The sequence below is a fragment of the Alligator mississippiensis genome, chromosome 11 (genome assembly GCF_030867095.1).
Source record: "Alligator mississippiensis isolate rAllMis1 chromosome 11, rAllMis1, whole genome shotgun sequence".
Lineage (NCBI taxonomy): Eukaryota > Metazoa > Chordata > Crocodylia > Alligatoridae > Alligator > Alligator mississippiensis.
In genome coordinates, this window is record NC_081834.1 from 71,828,477 (window position 1) to 71,852,202 (window position 23,726).

At 43.1% G+C, this 23,726-nt stretch overlaps 1 protein-coding gene and 1 pseudogene across 1 annotated transcript; one reads left to right on the forward strand and one right to left on the reverse strand.

Moving 5' to 3' along the window:
* Window positions 1-2,390: 2,390 nt before the first annotated feature.
* LOC102565693 (olfactory receptor 13G1) lies at window positions 2,391-3,320 on the forward strand. Its single transcript, XM_006274580.3, has one exon. It carries the CDS (start codon window positions 2,391-2,393, stop codon window positions 3,318-3,320), a length of 930 nt encoding a protein of 309 aa, XP_006274642.3.
* A 15,000-nt stretch (window positions 3,321-18,320) lies between these two features.
* On the reverse strand, window positions 18,321-20,272 carry LOC132243807 (olfactory receptor 6F1-like; annotated as a pseudogene).
* Window positions 20,273-23,726: the final 3,454 nt, after the last annotated feature.

Sequence of the window (23,726 nt, forward strand, 5' to 3'; positions counted from 1 at the left end):
TGAATTTAGATTGTTCTTTGTGCACAAAGGGCCAATTATTGCAGAGTATGAGACAGAAGGGGAAATGATGGCCCCATAGAAGGCTCTTTCATAATTCATCTCAAAAGGGGGCCAACATTTCATGTTGGAAATTCATCCTTGGAAATTATCATTGGAATTTCCTGGATTACAATGAAACCTACAGGTGCGCATAGAGACTGTTCAGGTTTACAAAGGGAAAAGAAAAAAATGTTGATTGAAATAGCATTTCCCTGAAGTCACTCATAAAAGGGAACATCCATTAAAACTTCTAGGGGTATTTTGCAAACTTAAAAGATACATATTTTTTTTTTTTCCCTGCCAATTTACATGATTCCCACTGGGATTCTCCTTTGGGGCTTTATTTGAGAGTGAAATCTTGGACAAGTTCACAAGGGACTGAAGCACTTTCTGTATAAGGTGATTCTTTAAAATGAAAACCAGCCTCAGAAATGTAGCACAGGCTTGGAGTCTGTCCTTCAGTTGTTGCTCCATTCATTGTAAAGAAGTCATCTATGTGGATTCAGGGAAAGGTGAGGATGCTCCTAACTTCATCCTTCCTTTTTTCAAACTTCTTCATTACTCTTTGAAATGGAAATGCAGAGAGGAAACAATACCCTTTCAAAACCTATCTAGCAATATATATGGTATCTTACATTTTAACCACATTCCAGTCATTACTAGTGAAAAGGGAAAGCAAGTGTTATGATGTAAACTTTTAAACTCATCATTTAAAGTTATTTTGGGTGCTAACTACCCAGTCCAACTGAACTTCGCTGGGATTGGCACGACTGAGACATCACCATTCTTTTGGAGTTCAAGATTACTTTAATTTATCTTACTTTTTTTTTTCTTTTTACATATGAATGCACTGACTTTGTGATTTAGCTCAGTGTACTTTGATTTCTTCAACTGAGTTCATGAAATTTAACCTCTTAACTGATCTCAGCTAGACACGAGAAACTCTGCCGTGACTCCCCAGCCCTCATCAGAATTGCTCTAATGCCATTGTGATCGGGATCTGAAGTCAGTGGAGGTACAAAGCTGGAGGTACCTAGTGGGGTTAATGACAAAAGATTCAGGCAATAGGATCTGTGCTGAAAGAGTTTCCAATAATAAAAATGATGCAAAGGGGGCCACTAGTTAAATTGGTTTGTCCTAGGAAAATATGAAAATAGAGAAATATTGGCTCAGTGGCTCTTTTACCCTTTTTTACAGCACGCTACATCTGTCACTACCCTGGCCCCAATGGAGACATGCTTGTCTTATTGAAGGGGGAGGGGGCAGTAGTCAGTAAAAGCAATAAAGTGGTTTTAGGAGGTAAAAACTCTGAAGACAATGGAAGGAGATACAGGATCCTACATAGCACAGAAAGGTGTCTTTAGGGAATACCGCAAAAGCTAGATATGACAATTTGGAAGTATTGATGTGCTGTGTAATGGCTTAAAAAAAGATTAAATTCCAAGGTTTCCTTTCTCCTGTCAGTTATAAAAGATGCCTAGGAATGCAACTCTAAAGAGGGGAAATTTCACCGGAATTATTCCTGATTTACCCCACTGACTTAAAGGAAAGCAAAGTCCTTACTACTCATGCCATGTTCCCATCTGAATGCACACTTTGTTATGGGGTGAACAGTTACAGAATTGGAACAGTTCAGCTCACTGGAGCTTATGTAGATAGTGGAACGCACATTACTCTTGAGGTGTTGGTGTATGAGCAACTTTCCAGGTCATATTGTATATGCAAACCTCCTAATGAGGGGCATATATTCCAGAATATGGTATGGTCTGATGCTGCCCCAGTGGAGCACATTTCATATTGTTATTTTCTTCCTGCTTCCCTGAACAGTTGGAGGAATATAGATTCAAGAACTTCCAATGTCTAACATTTACATGTGTTGATATTGTTTAGCTTTGTCATAAGCTGTGTGATTTGTCTAGAAACTCCTAAAGGTTTGTGCTGAACAGCTGTTTGTAAATCTATGCATCCTGTATCATCATCATCATCATCATTAGTAGTAGTAGTAGTATTAATCATCATTAGTAGATTAATAGATTCACTATGATTCTATGAATCTACTTCTAGATTCTATGATTCTATGAATCTATGAATCTATTAATAATAATTATAATAATAATCCATCCACCTCTTGGCTGTCAGTTTGCTACCCTACTTATTATTATGATTATTAGTAGTAGTAGTAGTAGTAATAGTAATCCATCCGCCCGTGGCCTGGCTGTCAGTTTGATAGACTGCTTAGTAGCTCTACTTGTCAGATGATTGTAATTGTTTAGATGTCCATTTTCATTCCTGCAGAAGAGCTGCCTTATTAAATAGAAGCCAGTAACCATAACAGAGTATCTGAGTTCAACATGCAGGAACTCTTTGACCATCCCTATTTACAGGGGCTCTTCTTTGATACTGTGCTCTGCCTTTTTGTTGTTGCCGTCAAGGGCAATTCCCTGATCATCCTGGCCATTGTCTTCCACCTGCCTCTGCACACCCCCATGTACTTCTTCATTGCTAACTTGGCTCTAATTGATATTCTTTGCACATCTGCCATCCTACCCAAAATGATGCAGAACCTGATGCATGGGAAGAAAACCATTTCCTTCGATAGCTGCATGGCCCAGCTTTTTACTTTCAGTTTGTCATCTGGAACAGAGCTAGTGCTCCTTACAGCCATGGCTTTTGACTGGTACATGGCCATCTGTCGTCCCTTGAGCTATGTAATTGTCATGACCAACAGTGTTTGCATTGCATTAGCAGCCATTGTCTGGGCAGTTGGAGCAATCAGTTCCTTGGTGCACACCTTGCTCATGCTTCGACTACATTTTTGTGGGTCTAACTTCATCTGGCACTTCTGTGAAATCCCACCTCTGTTGGCATTGTCCTGCACCTCAGCCTATCTCAATGAAGTCATGGTCTTCATTGCTGATGTCTTCCTAGCCATGGGGAACTTCCTACTGACCGGTATGTTCTTTGCCTTCATCAGCAGCAGCATTCTCAAAATTCAGAGCTCTGAAGGGAAGCGAAGGGCCTTCTCTACATGTTCCTCACACCTTGTTGTGGTTGACCTATACTACTCTGCCATTATCTACACTTACATTCGGCTGACCTCCAGCTACTCGCTGAATAAAGACAAGCTAGTGGCCGTTCTGTACATGATTGTGACTCCTGCACTGAATCCTCTGATCTACAGTCTGCGCAACAAAGAAGTCAAAGTTACCTTTAGGAAAATTCTTCCACTTGAGAGAGTCAGCTTGAAAAGAATAGGCTTGACTTTATTAGGACCACTGTGATTCAAACCCAGAGTAGTTGAACCTGCAGGGAGAGGTGAAGTCTGGGTTCAAATCCCAGTGTTCCTAATGGACTTCTTTGAACCTAATTGGGCCCATCCCCATGTGTAGAGGTTCACTCTTCCAGGGACACAAGAATTTACAGCACACACTTGTGCCACTGCTATGTGCCCTGGGGCACGCCCATGCATGTGCACTCTGGTGTGCATCAAATTGTCCTGGGTGGGGTAGGGGAGCTGTGCTGACCCCAGCAACTTTACCTTGGCTCCTGAGGGCCTCTGAATGCAGTAGCAGCATCAATCTGTTTGTACAGAGCCTGGATGGCAGCCAGAGCATGCCAGAGCAAATTGCAAGTATACACTCTTCTGAATGTACCCATTGTCTTTATGTGGAGTCCACACTTGATGTAAACTGTTGCAACATCCTGGATTATTGTCCTCACACTGCAGTGGAACTAGGAAAACTTCCATGCCCTAGACTGCAAGCAAAATGGTGGAAATGTGCTTGTATTCATTTACTAGTTACTAGTTATTAGTGACCTGCACTCATATTATCAGTCTAGGGTGATACTCTAGACAGCATTAGGAATATTGGCTGCATCTACACGTGCAATTAATTTGAAGCAATAACCTCTGCATCAGTTTGAGCTGGAGTAAACTAACATGTCATTTAAACATGCACTCAGGAGAGCAGCAATTTGAGCCAAGGCAGAGCAGTTTACACCAGGGCTGCTCAGTAGACCTACGCAGCCACTGGGTGCATCTACACATGCAATTGGCATGGCTGAAAATTTTCCAGTGGAGTTAATGCTGGAATCTGCTGCTCCCAGGCATAGCGTATACATGTGCACTGAGGACCACAGCTGTTTGACCTGGAGAGGAAAAGATATGGGCTGGCAGGGACATGGGGGGCCAGCCCCGGGCTCCAGGTTGTGGTGTCAGGTGGTGGAGGGACTGGGCAGGGCATGAGGGTGCTACTGCCTGCAGGCAGCCCCAGCCAGCCCTGCTCATCATTCACACGTGTGTTTCAGTGCACTAAATGACTTCACCATAGGATAGAATTGTCCTGGACAGTACTACCCTACAGAGTAGTCAATTAATTTACTATGCCCTAATGTGGGCGCATGTGTGGATGGTGACACTTTACTGCAGAATTAATTAGTCAACTCTGCAGTAAAGCACACGTATGGATGCATACACTGGGCACATCTACACGAGATGTTTACTGTGGAGCTGACTAATTAACTGCACAGTAAAGTACATGTGCAGTGTTATTAGGCCAGAGTAAACTAATTAGCTCCACTGTAGGCTAGTGCTGCCGGACACAAGTACTATTGTATGGAGGAGTTATTCACTCCACCACAATGCATGTGTAGATGCTGAGCAGAGCAGGCTGGGGTACAAGGGTGTACAGTGCAGGCCTTCCTGCCTGCTAGCCCTGCACTGGAGCACCATCATAGCCCAAATAGCCCCTCCTCAGCACATTGAGCCAGGCTGGAGTAGACCTGGGCTGACAGGGTGAAGCCTGGGGCCCCCTGCCAGCTGGGGCTGCTCCACCCCAGTTCAGTGTGCTGCAGTTCTGGGTGCAAATGTATTGCCCAGGAGCAATAAACTCCAGTGAGAACTGTGCCAGAGTTTATTGCATAAAAATAATTTCACATGTCGTGGCTCTCACTGTGTTACAAATTATTCCTGATTTACTTCATTGTACCATGGCATTATTTTTTTTCAGTAAGTATGTGAGAAAACTGCTCACATGTAATAAAAACGTTCAGTAAGTATGTAGTAAAACAGTAAGTATGTAATAAAAAAGCTGTTTTTGAAATAGAAATATGTCTGTACTGTATGTATTTCAGCTGATGTACAAATGCCTCATGCCAATGTATGTAACTCAGACCACTAATGTTAACGAGCCAATATTTGTCAAAATTAATTCTTTTTAATTTTTTTCTGGAGATCTGCACTATAAATACACTCTCTGGATCCTAGACTGGCATTTGCAGCCCATCTACTCATTCTTAAATGTTTCATTAATGTCTTATGGAAAGTTTAGTTTGACACCCCATAGTTTGCTGTCACAGCAATTTCAAGTGACATCTGATGGGCCCAGGAGTGAACTACACAAAAGTTGCAGCAGCACCTGGTGGAAAAGGAGGCTAATTACATGTCTTTGAGTGCCTGTGTGTGTGCACGTAACAAATGAATGGGTGTGATGCTTTAATTCCTGGTGAGCCAAACTAAACTACGTCCAAAGAATTTTACTTTAATGCACCAGGAGGACTTTCAAAGTGTCCATCCCACTCATGCAAACAGTCACACAGTTGCAGCACAGGAAAGGGCAAAAGTTGTGTGTACAAATGGCCATTGACGTCCAGGGTTTTATTTCAATTTAAAGCTGATTGCTTCTCCCATTATTTCCCTTGCTGTATTTCTCTTAATTATTTTTTCGAAGTCTGTTGAAGGCAGGAAGGCAGAAAGAAAGGATTGTTACCACAAAGCAAAAATGAGGTTATGACATCTTGAAAAAGGATGGCTGTTGCTTGTTTATCATATACCATGAATAAATAAATATTTCCTGTCTGAATGTCTTTTTTTTTTTTGACTGAGCGCCTGATTTAATCTTGACTAGTGTTAATCTGGAGTTAATTTATTGACAATTATGAATGTGCCTTGCTATCAGGTTTGCACAGTGACATACAATAATAAGATACCCATATCTGCATCCAAAACTGCCTCAAATATTGCAAGCTATTTGTTGATCTGCCTTGCTAATTTATCACCCTCACAATTCTCAAAACTCCTCTGTACCCCACATCTCTATTTCCCTTAAGATATTAGGCAAATTCATTTTCCATCTGTCTATGTTTAGGGTACCGATCACTGTAGTAACCATACATTGAAAACAGTTATTTATTCTCTAAAGGTCTTCTGATTACATTTCCACCCCCCCCCCAAAAAAAAAATAAAATAAAAATAAAACCAGTTTCATTGGTAAGGCATATTTGAAGATCTTCATCTCCATATGCACCTTCAAGGAAGCATTACTCCCTCTTCCTCCAGACACTTAATATGGCTTTCCTTTCCTCTTACTCTCTTTTTTACTGCTCAAAATACCTTGAGTCCTTCAGTTCTTGCAGGATCCTGAGGCATATGGGTTGTGGTAGTTTTGTTACCATAGGAATCTCCCAAGTTGGACAGATTCAACAAGTAGTTGATAGCTAAGGAGTGAAGCAATGATCCTCCAGTTTGGTGGTAGGGCCCATTATTGGTCACAGCATTATATTAAAGGTAAGAGTAACATTAGTTACATCAGTTTTTAATTTGGAAAGAATACTTAGAAATTATGATGATGATGAGAATCATCATCATCAGCGTCACCATGTTCAACTTATTTTATTTCATTTTCACAATTACCATACCATGGAGAATCTGATCTGTTCTCAGTCACTGCAGTCTTAAAGTCAGTCCTTATAATTAGTCTTTTTTCTCATTTCTTACCCATTGCTGCCGTCTAATGACTCTGCCATGTAAGGCAATAATTTCTTTGACATTGAGAAGCAAGGATTTTTGTGGGTGTGGGAGATCTCTTTTAGTGGATCAACTGAATGGGTGGGATAGACTTAGACAAGCTTTTGAATGCCAAGTATTCTTCTTCAGGTCTTGATATTACACATTTTCTAGGCTTTTTGTTTTTTTCCTATATCTCATTTCCATAAAAACCTTTCTACTTTTCACTCCAGATTGCTAAATACCAAGGGTTCATTAACCACATTGTAAAGCAAACAACCATCCTTGATTTTTCTGGACAGTCTCAGATTTGTGGTGTACCCCTGAGGAATTACTGAAGAGGGATTTTTGTCCTTTATGTTGAATACGGGTCCTGAGCCAGTGTAAGGTGATGTTCTGATGATGCTGTTACCAGCCCTAAAACTAAGTGCCATCCATTTCAGGGATGCTTATAAATGTCTGTGGGGCTTCCAGGATTATACTTCCTGAAACTCAGTTGATTTACCAAACTGATGCATTCAAAATTTGAACAAAATCTTACGCTAGATTCTGTTTCCCTTTGTATGTCTAGAGAGGCAGTTTTCTATCTACCTTTTTGGCTGGTTTTGGTCTCTGCTTGACACTTTGGCTCCATAAAACTGACCTAATGGACTTATGATTTAGGCCTGTGTGAAGTGACAAGTATTCATTTCAGATTCAGATTTGGCTGATTCAGAGGGACAGTGATTCAATTGGGTGATTTGAGTCACTGTCCTGATTCAATTTGGCCAAATCAGATTTGAAGATTTGGTGCCGATTCGGAGATTCGGCCGTAGATTAAACAGGCAGCAGTCCTCGACCATACTGGACACGGCTGCCTCCAGCTGGTAAGTCTGTTGTGGTAGGAGGAGGGGGAGGGAAGAGGTGTGGGGCGGGGGGCAGATGCCACGTGCCCGTGCCCTGGCTGGGTGAGCAGCGGCAGGGCATGGGGTGAGTGCGTGCACCCAGATAGGCGAGGGGCTGGTGGCAGGGGCTATGGGGAATTTTAGGGTGTCTGCAGCCCCCCATGCCCCCTGCTCCACTATGCTCTGTGAGGTGGGTGGAGCCAGGGCTGTGCTCCAGGCTGCAGCTGGGGCTAGCTGCCTAGACACAGCCCTGGCTCCACCTGCCCCATGGAGTGCAGCCTGGTGGCGGGCGGCTGGGGCTAGCCTTCCACAGCACAGCCTGGCCCAGCCCACCCTGTGCAGACCTGGAGGCACATGCCCACTCTCATGCCATCCCGGACCAGCAGTGTGCAATGGCAGGAACCCACATCCCTGAGTCCTGTGCCCCACACTGCCCTGGCTGGGCAGCTTGTCCCAGTCCCTCCCTCATTGGGACAAGTGCTCAACCACATTGGACACAACTGCCTGCAGCTGGTAAGTCTGCTGTGGTGGGCGGAGGAGGGAGGGAAGGGGAGTGTGGAGGCATATCAACACCCTCCGCCCACCACAACAGACTTACCAGCTGGAGTCAGCTGTGTCCAGCATGGTCGAGGACTGCTGCCTGTTTTGTCTATGGCCGAATCTCCAAATTGGTGCCAAATCTCTCCAAATCAATTCAGAGGTTTCCAATTTGATTTGGACCTTTGAATGGGTCTCCTGATTTGATTTAGAGATTTGGCCGCCAAATCAGGCTAAATCTCCTCCAAATCAAATTGGCTACTGAAGCTTCGCACAGCCCTACTATGCATGTAGGTAGCTGTGTAAGTTTTGGAGAAAGTAATAGGAGCGGGGAAGAGGATCTTTCCATATTTTGCCCCAATAACTAAATTATAAATGTTGAAATCATTCATCTGGAGCCACAGCAAGACACCTTACATTTTTGGCTACAGCAGACCTATTATGAACTATAGTTCACCTAGGAGGCAAGAGACCTGGGTTCACTCTCAAATACCTGAACTCTAAGGTCCCCCTTGTCTAGAAGGGATGTGAACATACAACACACACTTTTCTCCACATGGTGCTCTAGCTATCATGGCACAATTCAGGCATTAGCCAAGGCCCTCTCCAGCACTCTTTTTGAAGTTAAGATGGAGCCCCTTGCCTTTAATAGCCATTGGATAAAATGCATGGTAAGAAGCATAATGGGAACACTTCTTTCCCATTGCAAGCAAGGGTTCTGATTACAAATGAAGGACTATTCCTTTCCAGGCCACCATCTTTCTCACTCAGATGCACACCTTCACATTTGCTCTCTTTCTACTGGGCCCACATAGCTCTCGGTGTCATTTACCCAGCTTACTGGGGCCAGCTTCAAAAGGAGAGACAGAGTCCTCTAGAAAATGCCTGATGTGTAATTACTAAAGTGCTATATGAGAAGTTAGGTTTATATGTGTTCATACCTCAACTGGGCTGTGGGGCTTTACACCTGTCTCTGGCTTCCATTTTGGAGTCCATTCTTTGGTGTTGCTATATCTCTGTGGGTAGTGAAAGGCTTCCATTTTCTGCAGTATCTGGTTACTCCCTAAACAGTATTATATATAACTTCATATAATTTTTTCTAGATATTTGCATGACCCTCCTCAGCCTCGTGTTTGCTGCCTTCTATGTCACAGCACCCTACACGTTTAGCTTATGCTATTTTACACAAGAAGAAACTGAGGCACAAGATTTGAGAGAGATTAAGATTTGAGTTTAAGAGTCTAGTGAAAAATTACAATGGAAGATTATGACTTCATTTGAGCTACACATATCCAGGCCATGTGGTCTTTTAGACTTTAGTACATTTATGGTTTATATCCATCTATCTCCTATGGCTTTTGACCATGTATATACTGGAGCTATTGATTCTAATAGCACTAGGACAGATTCACATCTTTAAATGAGATGTTTCAAGGCTGCCTAAATATATTTGAGATTTGGATCTAAATGCCTTGGAATCCTAATTTGCATTCCAAAAAAATGAATTTGGCCTAGATTTTTAAGATATTTCTGCACCTTAAAGTGCTTTTAGAAGCACTTACACCAGTCAAGTTACCTAATTCCCTTTGATTTCTGTGAAGATTTTTGTGAAGCCTAAGATACTCGGGCACCACATTTCTAATAAATGTATTTTGACTCTTGCTTTTAATGGTCATTGGACAGCTTTCATTCCCAGGGAGTTCCTTGAGAAATGCATTTGTGTGTCTATTTTATATACAGTATATCTAGAATAGCTCTGAGCCTCCTAATAACCCTGAAATTATGACTCATCCTCATTCACCACTCACATCACAAGTATCTTTCCCATTCTAAAGCAATAGCTGCTTCCATCCAGTTTCTATTCAAGTTGCTTATGTATCATTTCTTACCCTTTGCTGCAATCTGGGGATCCTTCAAGGCAAGAAAAATATGCTTGATATTATCTATATTTTCTGTCTTTTGTCTGTACTATTTGTCTGTGATCAGTTCCCAAACACTTCCAATTGATCTGTACACATTGCAGACTAGTGGGAGCTCACTACCCACTTGGAGTCGGGAATGCTCCACAATGCATACCACATCCAAGAGTTTCACTTTATTCTTATTAATTCATCATCAAACATAGCATGTAGGCCCAAATCCTGGTAACCCCGATCTCAAAGGAAAACTAGCTCTGATTTTGGTGGGATAAGGTTTTGAGATCATTGTTTGGAGCTGCAATATTCTGTAGGTATCAAAATGCTTCCACTCACAGGTATCTCTAGAAACAGTGATACACTTAACCACACATCATTCATAAGACATGGGAAACATCTTCACTAGATAGCTACATAGGCTTCATCCCCTGCAATATCTATTAACTATCTTGTCACAACATTGTGCTATGCTAAAATGATGCTACTGTCCTTTTCATAGATGGAGAAATTGAGGCACAGGCAGATTAAGGGACTCCTGAAAAAGACCAATGGAACTAGAAAGATTTTAATCAGTTGGTGATCAGACCTATTGCCTCCACAGAAGCCAAATCTATCTATACCATATGCAGATGTGACTCCACTGATTGCAGTGCAGCTGGGTCTAATTTACACCCACTGGGGACTTGGTCCATTGATCACAACTTGGCATGACCAAGTTTAGACCAGCTAGGGATCTGCCTTGCAGACATTAAAGCCAAATGTGGTCATAACTACTTAGGGGGTCTGAGTACATACTTTCTATTCATTTTAATGGGAAAACATCAACCTGTGCATCATGTTCAGAGTTAAATATTATTACCATTGAATTAAGAAGAATAGAGTAAGCTCAGTAGGATGGCACTCTGGCTGAGCAGCTATGCAGCAAAACAGGATCTCCCAGTTACACATCATGCTGGGTGGTCACTAGAGTGAAGAGGGCTATGCAAATATTTGGAAAAAAAAATATAGGAAGTTATACACAACAACTTTTATGGAGTAATCAGATGCCATGGAAAATGGAAGCCTTTCACTACCCGCAGAGATATAGCAACACCAAAGAATGGCTCCAAAATGTTATCCCACTGATATCAAAGTCCAAATGCACCAGGGATTTCTGCATTGCCACAGAAAAGAAGCAGGTAGCCGGTGCTGGAGGAGGACCTGGCTATCTTTAAGGCCAGACCAAAACAAGGGGTATGTAGCTATCGTTAAGGCCACGTGTCTAGTGACTAGGGCACTTTTTGAGAGAATGAGAGACCCAGATTATAGCCCATTGCAAGACAGAAAACACTTTAGAAATTAACCTGCCTCTTTTTGTACTCTTCACTTAAAAATGATACCCCCTCCTTCATTCCCTGCCCAGGCAGCCAAGAGGGAGATACATAGGGCCAAACCAAGCCAAGGGGTATGTGGCTGTGCGAGATGGGTATGCTCCCTCCCCTCCCCTCCCCCAAAAGGGGACTTTTGGATTGAGCCTTGGGCATTACTCCAAGTGGACAGAAACATCTCCACTTTTTCTTTCTTTCTTCCCCTTCCCCCAGTTCCCAAATGAACAGGAAAATAGGAAAAGGACCAGCTTCAAGAAGAAGACTGAACAGAGACCTGGGCAGTCAGGACTAGCAAGAGGAACTATCTAGTTTGTGATAGCCAGTCACGCAGACCACGTGATAGTGCTCTTTTCCTGCCTTACAGCAATCCATAAATACTGTGGCAAGGCATGGTTTGTGCCTGCCACTTCAAGGGCCTGAGCCCAGCAGCCAGCAGGTGCCTGATGAGGACAGCCATTTTGGAATCAGGGCTACCTATATAAGTAGGACAACATTGCCTGGCTGCAAGGCTGCTGGTATCAACTGGAGGTAAGGGCAGGAGCTGTAAGGGTTGATTTATGAGGCTCCTGGTCCTAGGCATGAGCTAAAACTGGAAAATGTCCAGCTGTATGTAGGTGTGTCACGTGAGCACCAAGATCTAGATGCTGAGCCTATTCAGGATGTGCATGTAGGTGACTGCCTTTCTGGAAGGAATGATATTGTTCACAGTGTGTGATCGAGTGTGCACTACCTCCTTCTGGAAGGACTGATGCTGCATTTGTAGCACTGTGTGAGCATGCACTGTCATTTCCTGGAGGGAATGATACTGCTCACTATGTATATGGGGGTGGGAAACAGGCATTCATCCTGACCCATGATGGATGAAGAAAGTTTAGCCCAGCCTTAGTCCTGAATGCCCTCTTCTATGGGTATTCGCTGCAACTCTGGTCTGGCCTATGTAGTGAGCATGTTTGTTATTACCCTAAAATAGAAAAGTTTTCTGATAGCATACTGTTAGGTTAACAATAATTTGGATTATTAAGAAGTATTAGCTTTGCAGCTGAATACAAGGCATAACCTGTGGCCTAGCAATGCTGCTGACCACAAGGCAGAATGATAGCTAAGCCTTTGCTTATGTTAAGTAATCATTTTAACTGTGTTAACCATTTTCTGAGTAAAATGCAGCAAGTGAATTTGTGCCTGTGTGCTGTAAAATCAGCTACAGCAAGGAACAAGATAAGACAAAGAAGCCATTGTTCTAAGTACAGAGATTGTGTCCTTAAGAAGTATCTACCACTGTGCAAGTTCTTGCTAACATATCATAATGTTACTGTTACTTAACTTTTAGCTTTTAGAAAGTGCTAGTTCAGCTTAATAAGAAATATGCTGTTATGAAGATCTGTGAAGCACCGCCCAAGTATTGCTTTAGTTAACCCTGTAGTCTTGCCTTGTTGTAAAAAGTATAAAAGAACGCCCCAACCTTTGCGGGGGGGGGGGGGGGGGGATTTTGCTTTTTGCTGTCTTTATGGTCATTGCTTGAGCAAATAAACTGCAGTCAATTCTTTACCTGCGTTGCCTGGTCCCTATTGCAGCTAGACAACGAACTCTAGGGAGTTGTCTCCCACCACACCTAATAAGTGCTGCGGTGGGGCAGTTCAAGAGTGGGGCGTCTGCCTGCAATGTGAGGCCTGGAATAGGCATGTCTGCAAGTCACAATAGGGGCGCAGAGAGAGAGAGTTTGGGGGGGTGGAAGTGGAGAGTACAGTCTGGGTCCAGGTGAATTATCAGTCATGTGTCCAAGGCAGGAAACATGAGAGAGAGATATGACTCCTTACTAAAACACATTAACACAAATGGGAATCGGGTCCAGGACAGGTGGTTGCTGGTGGCCGCTAACCAAACTGCAATGAGGTCCGGGCTGCTGACATTTGGAATGCACAGACTTCAGAAAAAAATGGGCAGGGAAAATCCAGTCCTAAGGTAGCAGAGTGGGCAGTGCAGGATTGAAGGGATTGTTAAGGTTGGAAAGGCTTGGGGCTAGGGAGAGAAGTGTGTTAAAGTCAGGAATAAGAGATGTTTTTAGAGCTGGTGATGGAGAGCCCAGGTCTGGGGAGGAAGAGGGGTTGCAGGTCAGCGGTAAGTAAAATTGCCAGAGCTGTGTGGGGAGAGGGCCTAGGAGTTCTATAGCAGGCTCTGTAGGTTATGTTTAATGCACATTGGCAGAGCTATGTGTGTATGTGCATGCACAATTGTTTGGGAGCCCGGTGTTGGCTAGCAGGGGGCCTACAAGTCATGCATGAGGCTCTTAGGCATATATTTATGTCCGGCAGGATGGTACCTTACAGACTAACTGGTTATCTGCCACTGAAGGCTAGACTCCAAGCAGTGTTTTTTTTTAATGTGACACCTGGGCCTGCCTGCCTGTGCCGACCTCCTGGGAATCTGGGCTGCATTTTTGTGTTGGTGGCACTGCGCCCTGCCCCTCGCATTCCTTGAAGACTGTATGAATGGGATTCATTCACAGAATTAATGAATGAAGGCATCACCCTTCCCAGGAACTGGCGATCATGACTTGACCCATATTACCTTATCCATCAGGTGGCAACTTGACATGCGAGCTGTTCATTTCCTTCCTTCTTAAACTTTAATCTATACTCCTGACTTTCTTTTCATGCCAGCCCCAGAAGACTTCCTCAGACCTGCATTTCCCAAAATACTTTTTATTTTAACGACTCCCAATGGGACCCATCAAGAACAATCAATAACTTTGTTTCTGTCACAGCCCTTAATGCCTAGAGACTTGCCAGATCTCCCTGCAGTGTCCCTGGCTCCTCGCCTCAGCACAGTATTCCTTGGAGCACTTGTTAAAGCACATGATGTTATAATGATGGATGTGGACTCCTACAATTCTCTGGAGCAGCAGGTACTTCACCGCTAATTAGAGAGATTTCTTCTTAGAAGGTGTGCTGCTGAGAGAGTTGTTTTTAATGATTATTGGATTTTTTTTTATTTTTTACTGAAAATTGTATTAGTTTTATCCAAATGAAAAAGTAAAGTTAACATGTTTCAAATGAAATGGATGAGGAAGCTTTCCGAGTAGGGGTCTGTCACTCCAGATCTTTGATTAGATGGATAGAAACAGATGCAACCTATTGGCCAATATGTTCTTGCCATTTCCCTTGACTAGTCACGAGGGGCTAGGAGTCTTTGCTTGATCTTTAACCACTACCATTACCATAGCCATGCATAGAAGAGGGTTACAGTTGCATTGCAAAACCTTGTTAGGTTCATTTCCCATTAGCTTTGTCTCTCAACAAATGGGTATACTGTAATGAAAAATATTCTTTAGAACTAACAAAATGAACCAACGGTATTTAAAAAATGAATTCAGTGCTCCTGACATTGAAAATAGCCGCTCTACAGCCCCTGCCCAATGAAGTTCACTATGCATAAAGAATGTGTTCATAAGTCTTGGGTGCAGAGACATGGAGAGAGAGACAGATAGACAGAGAAAGAGAGGGGAAAAAAAAGGATTTATTTGTACATCATTGCGAAATAGTAATAACAAAAAGTGATGGCTCTCCCAAGAAGCCAAGAATGAAATATTTGTCAGTAATAAAAACACTTATTTGGCCAAACATTGAAACCTGTATAGAAACCACTTGAATATAGAGAATACAGAATTCTTCAGTATCTGCTTAATGAACTTGAACTGCACAAGAGGTGGGTTTGCTTCTTTTCAGAAGATCTATCTATCATTTTGCCTTTCTTCCTTTTTCTGTCTTTTGCTTCCTGGTCTGGGCACATTTGGATCTAAACACTTAGCTTTGTAACAAAATGTGGACTAGTTTGTGTCATGTTGGGGCAGTGAAGAGGCGCTCTGCAACCTAAGTGGTGCACAAAGGAGCCCATGGCCAAGACTCCATGCAGCAGTGCCCACTGGAAGCCACCGGTTCTCTTGGTAATGGGTACCCTGCACAGGGTGTGCCAGGATGGGTTGTCTTACCCTGGTCTTATTGTCACTAGGCATCACCTCCAAGTCATGTCAGGCTATTTTTAATATAATCTCTGCTGCAGTCAGGGCAGGCAGCAAAGACAGGGATGTGGCACACTTCAACCATGCATGTGAACAGTGCCTTCCCAGACAGGATCTAAAGGCAGATCACCTGATTTGTAGCTGGGCACAGGGAGGGACAGCAGAGTGCCAGGCCTTCCACTCTCATTGCTGTCCACCACAGGAGAAACAGGCAGTGATAGAGGTGGTCTGTCTAGTGAGCTGCCACTGAGGAGGACTTGTGGTGTGCAGAGGTGGTCTTCTAGTAGGGAGGAAGGAGCAGAGGCACCTGTTGCTTTTAGGCAGAATTTGGGGGTGGGTTGGACCCTCCACTGCAGCTCTCTTACTCCCTGCCTCTGGCCTGCTTGTGAGAGGTGACAGCCTAGAAATGAGACAGTAAAGCCACTCCGGGGATGTCCTGTCTCTCAGAGGTGCTCTTAAGACTGCTTGGAAAGTGGTATGAGCATACACACCGTTATAATAACTATGCTGTAAGTTCCTACATAAAATAGAGGAGAATGTGGCTCTATTAGGTGTGTGATGGATGTAAGTCAGTGGTTCTCAGCCCCTACTGTGTATGTGCAGCTGCCCACTGATAGCTGCTCACCTTTTGCAATTTATACCCATGCCTCGAGTCATGAAGGTTATCACACTGCCTCACAGTGGCTATTACAAGCCATTTCCCTTGAGGAAATGGTTACCTCTGAATAGACATGGATACACTACACCTTCACCAGTGTAATTATGACTGCTGTGTACTTCAACCTGATTGTTCCTGCAGTATTCCTACACAAGATTCAAACATGTTACACAAATGTAGGGCTGTACATCTTGTGGTTTCTTGTCTACACCAGCATAAGGAAGGTAACTGATCGATGCACCCTATATGTCTGATTCCCCACAAAAATTCACCTTTCTAATACACTGCTACAGGGGTATATGGTAGCACAGAGTGCTAGACAAAGAAGTTAAAAGCTTTTACAGATCTATGGCTTAATACAGTAGTTTTCAAATTGTGCTACATGTACCATTAATAGTACAAATGGACATGCTGTTCAGGTGAAAATCTAAGCAAGTCTTATTGTATTTAGTCTGGGGTACAGCAGGGGTCTCCCCTGCCCCCAGCACCTTTTATTTGTGCTGTTGAGATGCTTGTGCAGAGACTGAGGTGGGACACGGTCATTAAGAGGGCTCAGAGATTTCATAGATTTCTAGGGTCAGAAGGGACCTCGTAGATCATCGAGTCTGACACCCTGCTCTAGGCAGGAAAGAGCGTGGGGGTTAAGTGACCCCAGCTAGGTCCCCGTCTCTCTCAATCTCTTCTTGAACACCTCCAAGGTAGGGGAAAGCACCACTTCCTTTGCAAGCTCATTCCATATTTTGGCAACCCTCACCATAAAGAATTTCTTCCTGATATCCAATCTAAATCTACTCTCCTTTAGTATGTGGCCGCTATTCCTAGTAACCCCGAGGGTCCCAGTGCCAGGTGGATGAGAGTAAGAAGTGGAAGAAGTATTGTATATGGATGATATCAATGTCATGGTAAGGGACAGATTGTGCCATACCACTTGTTCTTTGGAACAAGTTTGGAACAGGCCTGGCCATGCCACCATGCCTGGTGTTGCAGTAGCAAGGGGGGAGCACCTGGTGGATCCTGGCTCAGGTCCATGCTGGTGGAACAGGGAGGAATTAAACCCCTTCCCTGGCCAGGTCACTTGAGGCTACTGCAGGGCTGGCCAGACCCCTCCCACTGGAGCTGCAAGGGAGAAATGCCTGGCAGATCCATGCTGGTGGGACAGGGGAGGGAAGAGTAGCGTAAAACTCTACCTGTTCCCTTCCAGGGCCAGTGTCTGGCCAGGCCCCCACCCCTGCCTGTCTCTGCTCTGGCTGGGGAGCAAAGGGGCAGGACCAGCCCTTCCTGGATTGGGCAGAAAGCACAATTCAGCCCAGAGAGCATGCTGGGATGCTGGGGGATTCTTGTTTAACTTAACCAGGAAGAGGTCTGGGACAGAAATTGCATAAACCCGTTTGAGCTCCATCAGTTAAGTCTGATACTGTATTCAACCAGGTTTATCTCAAACTGGTTTGGGCCATTTTAAAACTGGTTTATGTGCACTGCACTTATGTTCTGTTACGGGTTTGAACCAGTTTCTGATCACTTAAACCGGTCTGTGTGTAACTTCTGTCATTAGCCCTCAACATTATTTCCAAATCACAGATTTATTTATCTTTTTACCATGCTTGATAATTTACTCAGTAGTTGGACCGAATGTTTACAGGAGCCTCCGTTACTTTTAAATATATGAGTCAGTAGTTACACTGTCTTCCAGTTCTTTGATAGATAGGAACATGACAGCTTTGGGTAACAAGAGCACTTGCTACCTAGAGAGTAATAATGACAATGGATCATATTTTCAGGGGAGCTAAAGGGAGATCATAACAAAACCAGACACTTTTCCTCAGTCCAGTCCAGAAGGCTTTAAGAAAATGAAGCCAGCAGCATTAACTTTAGCTTGTGGATGGCAAAACAGGCACAGAGAACTGGAGCAACTTGACCAAGTCACAGACTTCCTCTGCAATAAGCTTGGAAATGGAGCCCAAGTCTACAGGGCCCAACCTCCCCAGGCATGACATCCTCTTTCTAGCACGCTGAGGTCATAGTGACTTCTGAGAATAAGGGATATCAGCACTTAGGATAATAAAAATGTCATCAAACAGGATATTGTTTATCTACTGACAGTAAAATTTTTAGAGAATGAGTCATGCCGCACTGACCACTTTTCTCAAAGCATCCTTCACCTCTTTGTTCCTCAAAGCATAGATAAAGGGGTTCAGCACTGGAGTGACAATACAGTTTAGTACATAGACAGTTTTGGTCAAATCGAGTGATTCCTTTATGGAAGGCTTGACATGCAGGAAAATGGTGGAGCCATACCAGATAATTTCATACACATTAGGGCTGGAAGGGACCTTGGAAGATCATCGAGTCCAGCCCCTTGCCCAAAGGGCAGGAAGTCAGCTGGGGTCACAGGATCCCAGGAAGATAAGCATCCAGTTTGCTCTTGAAGGTATTCAATGTAGACGCTTGAACCACCACCGGTGGCAGGCTGTTCCAGACCTTGGGGGCTCGGACAGAAAATAAATTCTTCCTTCTGTCCAGCCTGAAACAGTCTTGTAGTAGTTTATGACCATTCGACCTAGTCGTCATCCCTTGGGGCATTCTGGTGAACAAACATTCCCCCAGTTAATGGTGGTCACTCCTGATAAACTTGTAGGTGGCCATCAGATCACCCCTGAGCCTGCACTTTTCCAGGCTAAAGAGCCCCAGGGCTCTCGGCCTGTCATCGTAGGATCTGCTTCCCTGACCTCTGATCATGCACGTGGCTCTTCTCTGGACTCTCTCAAGCTTCTCCACATCCCTTATGAACTGTGGATCCCAAAACTGGACACAGTAGTCCAGCTGCGGCCTCACTAAGGCCGAGTACAAGGGGAGAATGATGTCCCGGGATTTGCTTGAGAAGCATCTATGGATGCAAGCCAGCATTTTGGTCGCTTTACTAGCTGCAGCATCGCACTGCAGGCTCATGTTCATCTTGTGGTCAATGATGACCCCCAAGTCTCTTTCTTCCATAGTGCTAGCCAACATAGTACTGCCAAGCCTATAAGGATGCTGCAGGTTTTTCTTCCCAAGGTGGAGAACCTTGCATTTATCAGCATTTAACACCATCAGATTCTTGTCCTCCCATTTGCTGAGCCTGTCCAGGTCAGCCTGGATCACCCGCCTGTCTTCTGGTGCGGATGCTTTGCCCCAAAGTTTGGTGTCATCAGCGAACTTGGCCAGTCCGCTTCTGACTCCAGTGTCCACATCATTAATGAAGATGTTGAACAGTATGGGTCCAAGGACAGAGCCCTGGGGGACCCCACTGGTCACAGGACACCATGATGAGTGACTTCCAATAATCACAACAATCAGATGAGGAGAACAAGTAGAAAAGGTCTTTTGGCTGATGGAATGATCAATATAGTGGAGATGATGTAAATGTAGCATACCACAGTTATTGCACGTGAGCCCAGGATGACAATGAATGAGATGATGAAGGCCACCAGCTCCAGTGAATGTGTGGCAGTGAAGGAGAGAACTATCCATGGGGCTGTGTCACAAAAGAAATGATTAATGATATTATGTCCACAGAAGGACAGCCTGGAGATCAAATATGCTGGGGCAGAAATAGCTAAAAAGCCACAGAGCTGAGAGCCAAGAGCCAGCTGAGCAGACATGGTGCCATTCATAATGGAGCTATAGTGCAGTGGGTAGCATATGGCCAAATACCGGTCATAGGCCATGACAGCCAGGAGGAAATATTCTGTACAGCCAGGGAGAAAACAAAGTACATCTGTAGGAGGCAGCTGAGGAAAGAGATTGCTTGACTTTTCTCCAAAAGGACTGCCAGGGCGTTAGGGACACAAGCTGTTGTGTACCATATTTCCAGGAAAGAGAGGTTGCAGAGAAACCAGTACATTGGTGTGTGTAGTTGTGGGTGAGTTCTCACTCAGGGTATGATGGAGACATTTGCTGTCACTGTCAGGATGTACATGAAGAGAGAGAGCATGAAGAGGGAGACCTGAAAATAACAATTGCCAGGGAATCCTTGGAGGATGAAAATGTATGGACTGCTCTGGTTCCCCCTGTCTGCACTGGCTGTAAAATCCATCCGTCGGGTCACAAGACACAGTAAAGGATACAACTGAATATTATCCAATACATTGCTAGACATTGTGAAATATATTCAATAACATACTCATTAAAATATATATATCCTTTTGGAACAAGCTTATGAAACACTGTCGTCTATTGTTCTCTCCTCTGTTATAACCTCTAGATATGACTCAATGTGACTCAGGCTCCCCCAGCAGCTCAGATAACACTGCAACAATCATAGGGAGAGAGTTTTATAAGAACTGAATGGGTTGGGTTTTTGTTTGTTTTGTTTTGTTTTGTTTTGTTGATGATGATGGTGATGATGATGATATTGCGCAACCAGTTCAATACACTTTAGAAAATGTCCTCATTTTCAAAAATGTTGCTATCTGAAAGTCAAGCCTACCTTTAAAAGCTGCAACTTATGCCCTTGGCACACATTCAGTTTTTGTCATTCCAAATGCATTTCCAACATCTGAAAGTGTAAGCAGAGGCACATTCAAGCCATTTGACAGCAGAAGAGAAAAGATGCAAAGTTGTGCTTTTTTGACTGAGGTTTATCTTGGGATCATATTATCTTTGACAGGAACATGAAACATGTGCCTGACACATGGAGATATTGCTGCCTTCCAGCATCCCAGAATGCACCATTCCCCATCCTTACTTACAGCTTTGGAGACAGACATTAACCCTTAATTGTCCTAGCAAGCTGCAAACTAGCTCCTTGGCCCTCCCCACACTGCACACAGGAGCTAAGCTTCTACTAGAGTACCCAGGGCAAGAGCAGGGTTGGGCCCTACCACCATCATCTGTCCCCCTAAACCTCAGCTTCCTCCACAAGCCAAAAGCAGGCTGTTAGCCACACAGGCAATTTGCACTTTGCTCAGTTCTCAGGAATCAGTGTAGTAAGGCATGCTGGAATATCTGCTCAGCATCCCTATAGTGGTGGAGCATGAGCAGTGAGTGCTCAGACTCATTGGGAGTGTCTGCTTCTGTTATGTCTCAACTTTACTGCAGCACAAAATCCCCCAAATTTGGAATTGCATAAACTGAAAATGTCCCAAGGCCCATTGGCACCCAAAATGGGACATGTTGAAAACCCCTATTCAGCTTTGTATATCTTGGTGCACAACAGCTAAAAACAGGAGACTCTGAAGAAACAGATCTGGAGAAGGAATTCAGTCCACCCGTGCCAAGGTAGGGTCATGCAAGTCTAAAGTATTCTGAACAGATATTTGTTTCACATGCTGTCAATAACCAATTACATAAATTCCCTGGGTAATCATTAGGACCTGCCTATGACCATTTAGAGCAGCCTACCTAGAGAAACTGGTATCTCCATCCTTGGAGCAGGTTAGGCAGACATTTAGCCGGGGTGGTTTAGTTAGGGTTGATCATGCCTTGAGCAGGGAGCTGGATTAGATGACCTTCTGAGGTCCCTTCCAGCCAAGGATTTCCAAAAGAAACAAAGAGATTGAAGCACCCACCTCATGAATTGAGTCTTTGGCATCAAACGTCTTCTTTTGAATATGCAATTGGAGTAATATATTGATGCAAACAGCATTCAAATATGTAGAAGCAAAGGTCATTAAACTGATTTTATATTACTAAGAAACAACTTGGATGAGACTTTCAGAAAAAGGCTAATTAAATTTGCTACCCACATGAAATGCATTGGAAGATGATTGCTGAATTCCCTTGGACTTCCTTGGAAAAAATAGTTATATGATCCATTTCTGTTTCATTCATTCAGGTTCACAGAAGGGAAAACTTCTCATAAATTAGGTTTAGAGTCAGTGTGAAGAAGAGCAAAAATGTGTTAAAGTGCTTTTCAGAAAAGGGAAAGCCTGTGTAGAATGGGTGTGAACCACTTTCACCATTGCAGAAACAGAAAGCTTATATGGTTATAGAGAATAATTTACACTTTAAATTGGAACAAGCACAGTTGCTTAAGGATGGCAAGATGGAACTAAAACACTTGTGAAAGGGGGACTGATATATGTGTTTAGTATAGATAAATATAGAAATTATAACTGAAATTAAATAGAGAGAGACTGAAGGGATATGAAAATACACATGGATACACACATGCAGGCAGAGGGTGTCAAAAGAAAGGGGTGAATGTATGCATGTGTGTGGATAGAAAGAGAGAGGCTAAAGTTAAGTTTGAGGCTTTCAAAGAGTCCTAGGAGAGTTAAGCACCTGAATGCTTTTGACATTTTATGAGAATTTGATACCTGATTCTCTTAAGTTCTTTTGACAAGCCTAGACTGAATAGAAATGGATACTTAGCCCAACGAGAAATTATTATAGAAGTTTAGTTCAGCTGTCTTCAGATTAATACATTGCACATTCAGTTGGTACAAATCAATGTAGCTATGTTGAAACAAGTGGGACAAATATTCCTTTCATGTATAAAAGTGCAGCTCCATTTACATCACTAAAGGACAAAACAAAGATAACCAATTTGGCATGCACCAGAATGATGCTTTCTAGAAACTATTGTAACAGGAGTGTCTAAGTAGTACTGTAATATTTGTAAATAAGAAATTGTGGGAATAGGATACAAAAAAAAATGATGCAGCGGGCAACAGAGTTTGAACAGAATGAGACAAAATAAAGTAACCCACAATATTAAGTAGTACAAAGAAGATAAATTAGTGATAGCTGCTCTTTCCCATAAAATGTTTGAACTAAAAATATTATAAACTATGTTATGATGATGTTTATGATGTTGACTATGATGATGATGATGATGATGCAAGTACCCTTTGGAACTCATCACTACCAGTTATTAAAAGAATCCAGCCCTTGGCAGAATTTAAAGGAAAAGAGAATGATATAGGTAATGAGACTATCCGTAGAAACTTATTTTGATTTTTTTATACAGATTTTATGTTAGTTATTATCAAAGAAAGCCAAGACAGAAGTGATGTATCCAGTTAGAAGAAGAAAAAAAGGAGGAGAGAAATGAAGAGAAATAGATGAAAAGACAGAATGAAAGGAAAAAATGCACATCTAGAAATACAAAGAATCAAAGAGAGGAATACTTACCCCCCCCCCAAGATAAAAATCAAGATAAAAAGACAGAAACGAGAGAGGTATGACCAGGGATAGATGACAAGAAAGGCAGGGAGGGCTGTACAGGGCTAAAGAAAACAAAAAGCAAATGACAGAAAGTTATAAGAGGGGTAGGTGAACAGAGACAATAGAAAGGAAGATGATAGTGAGAAATTAAATTTGCTACACAGATAGTTGTATAGATAAGTAGAAAGATGGATGTTAACTGAGATTTCTTTTTTCAAATCCGGTTTAATAGCATGGCAGTTAAAGGCCAAGTATCTTAACACAGGGTAACAAAGCTGAATGTGGAGGACCCACAGGAAGCTCTCTCAGATACGTTCTCTGAACAGCCCAATATCTCGTAAGCTGAAGTACCTGCCACTTACCTTTGGAATAAGGACAGG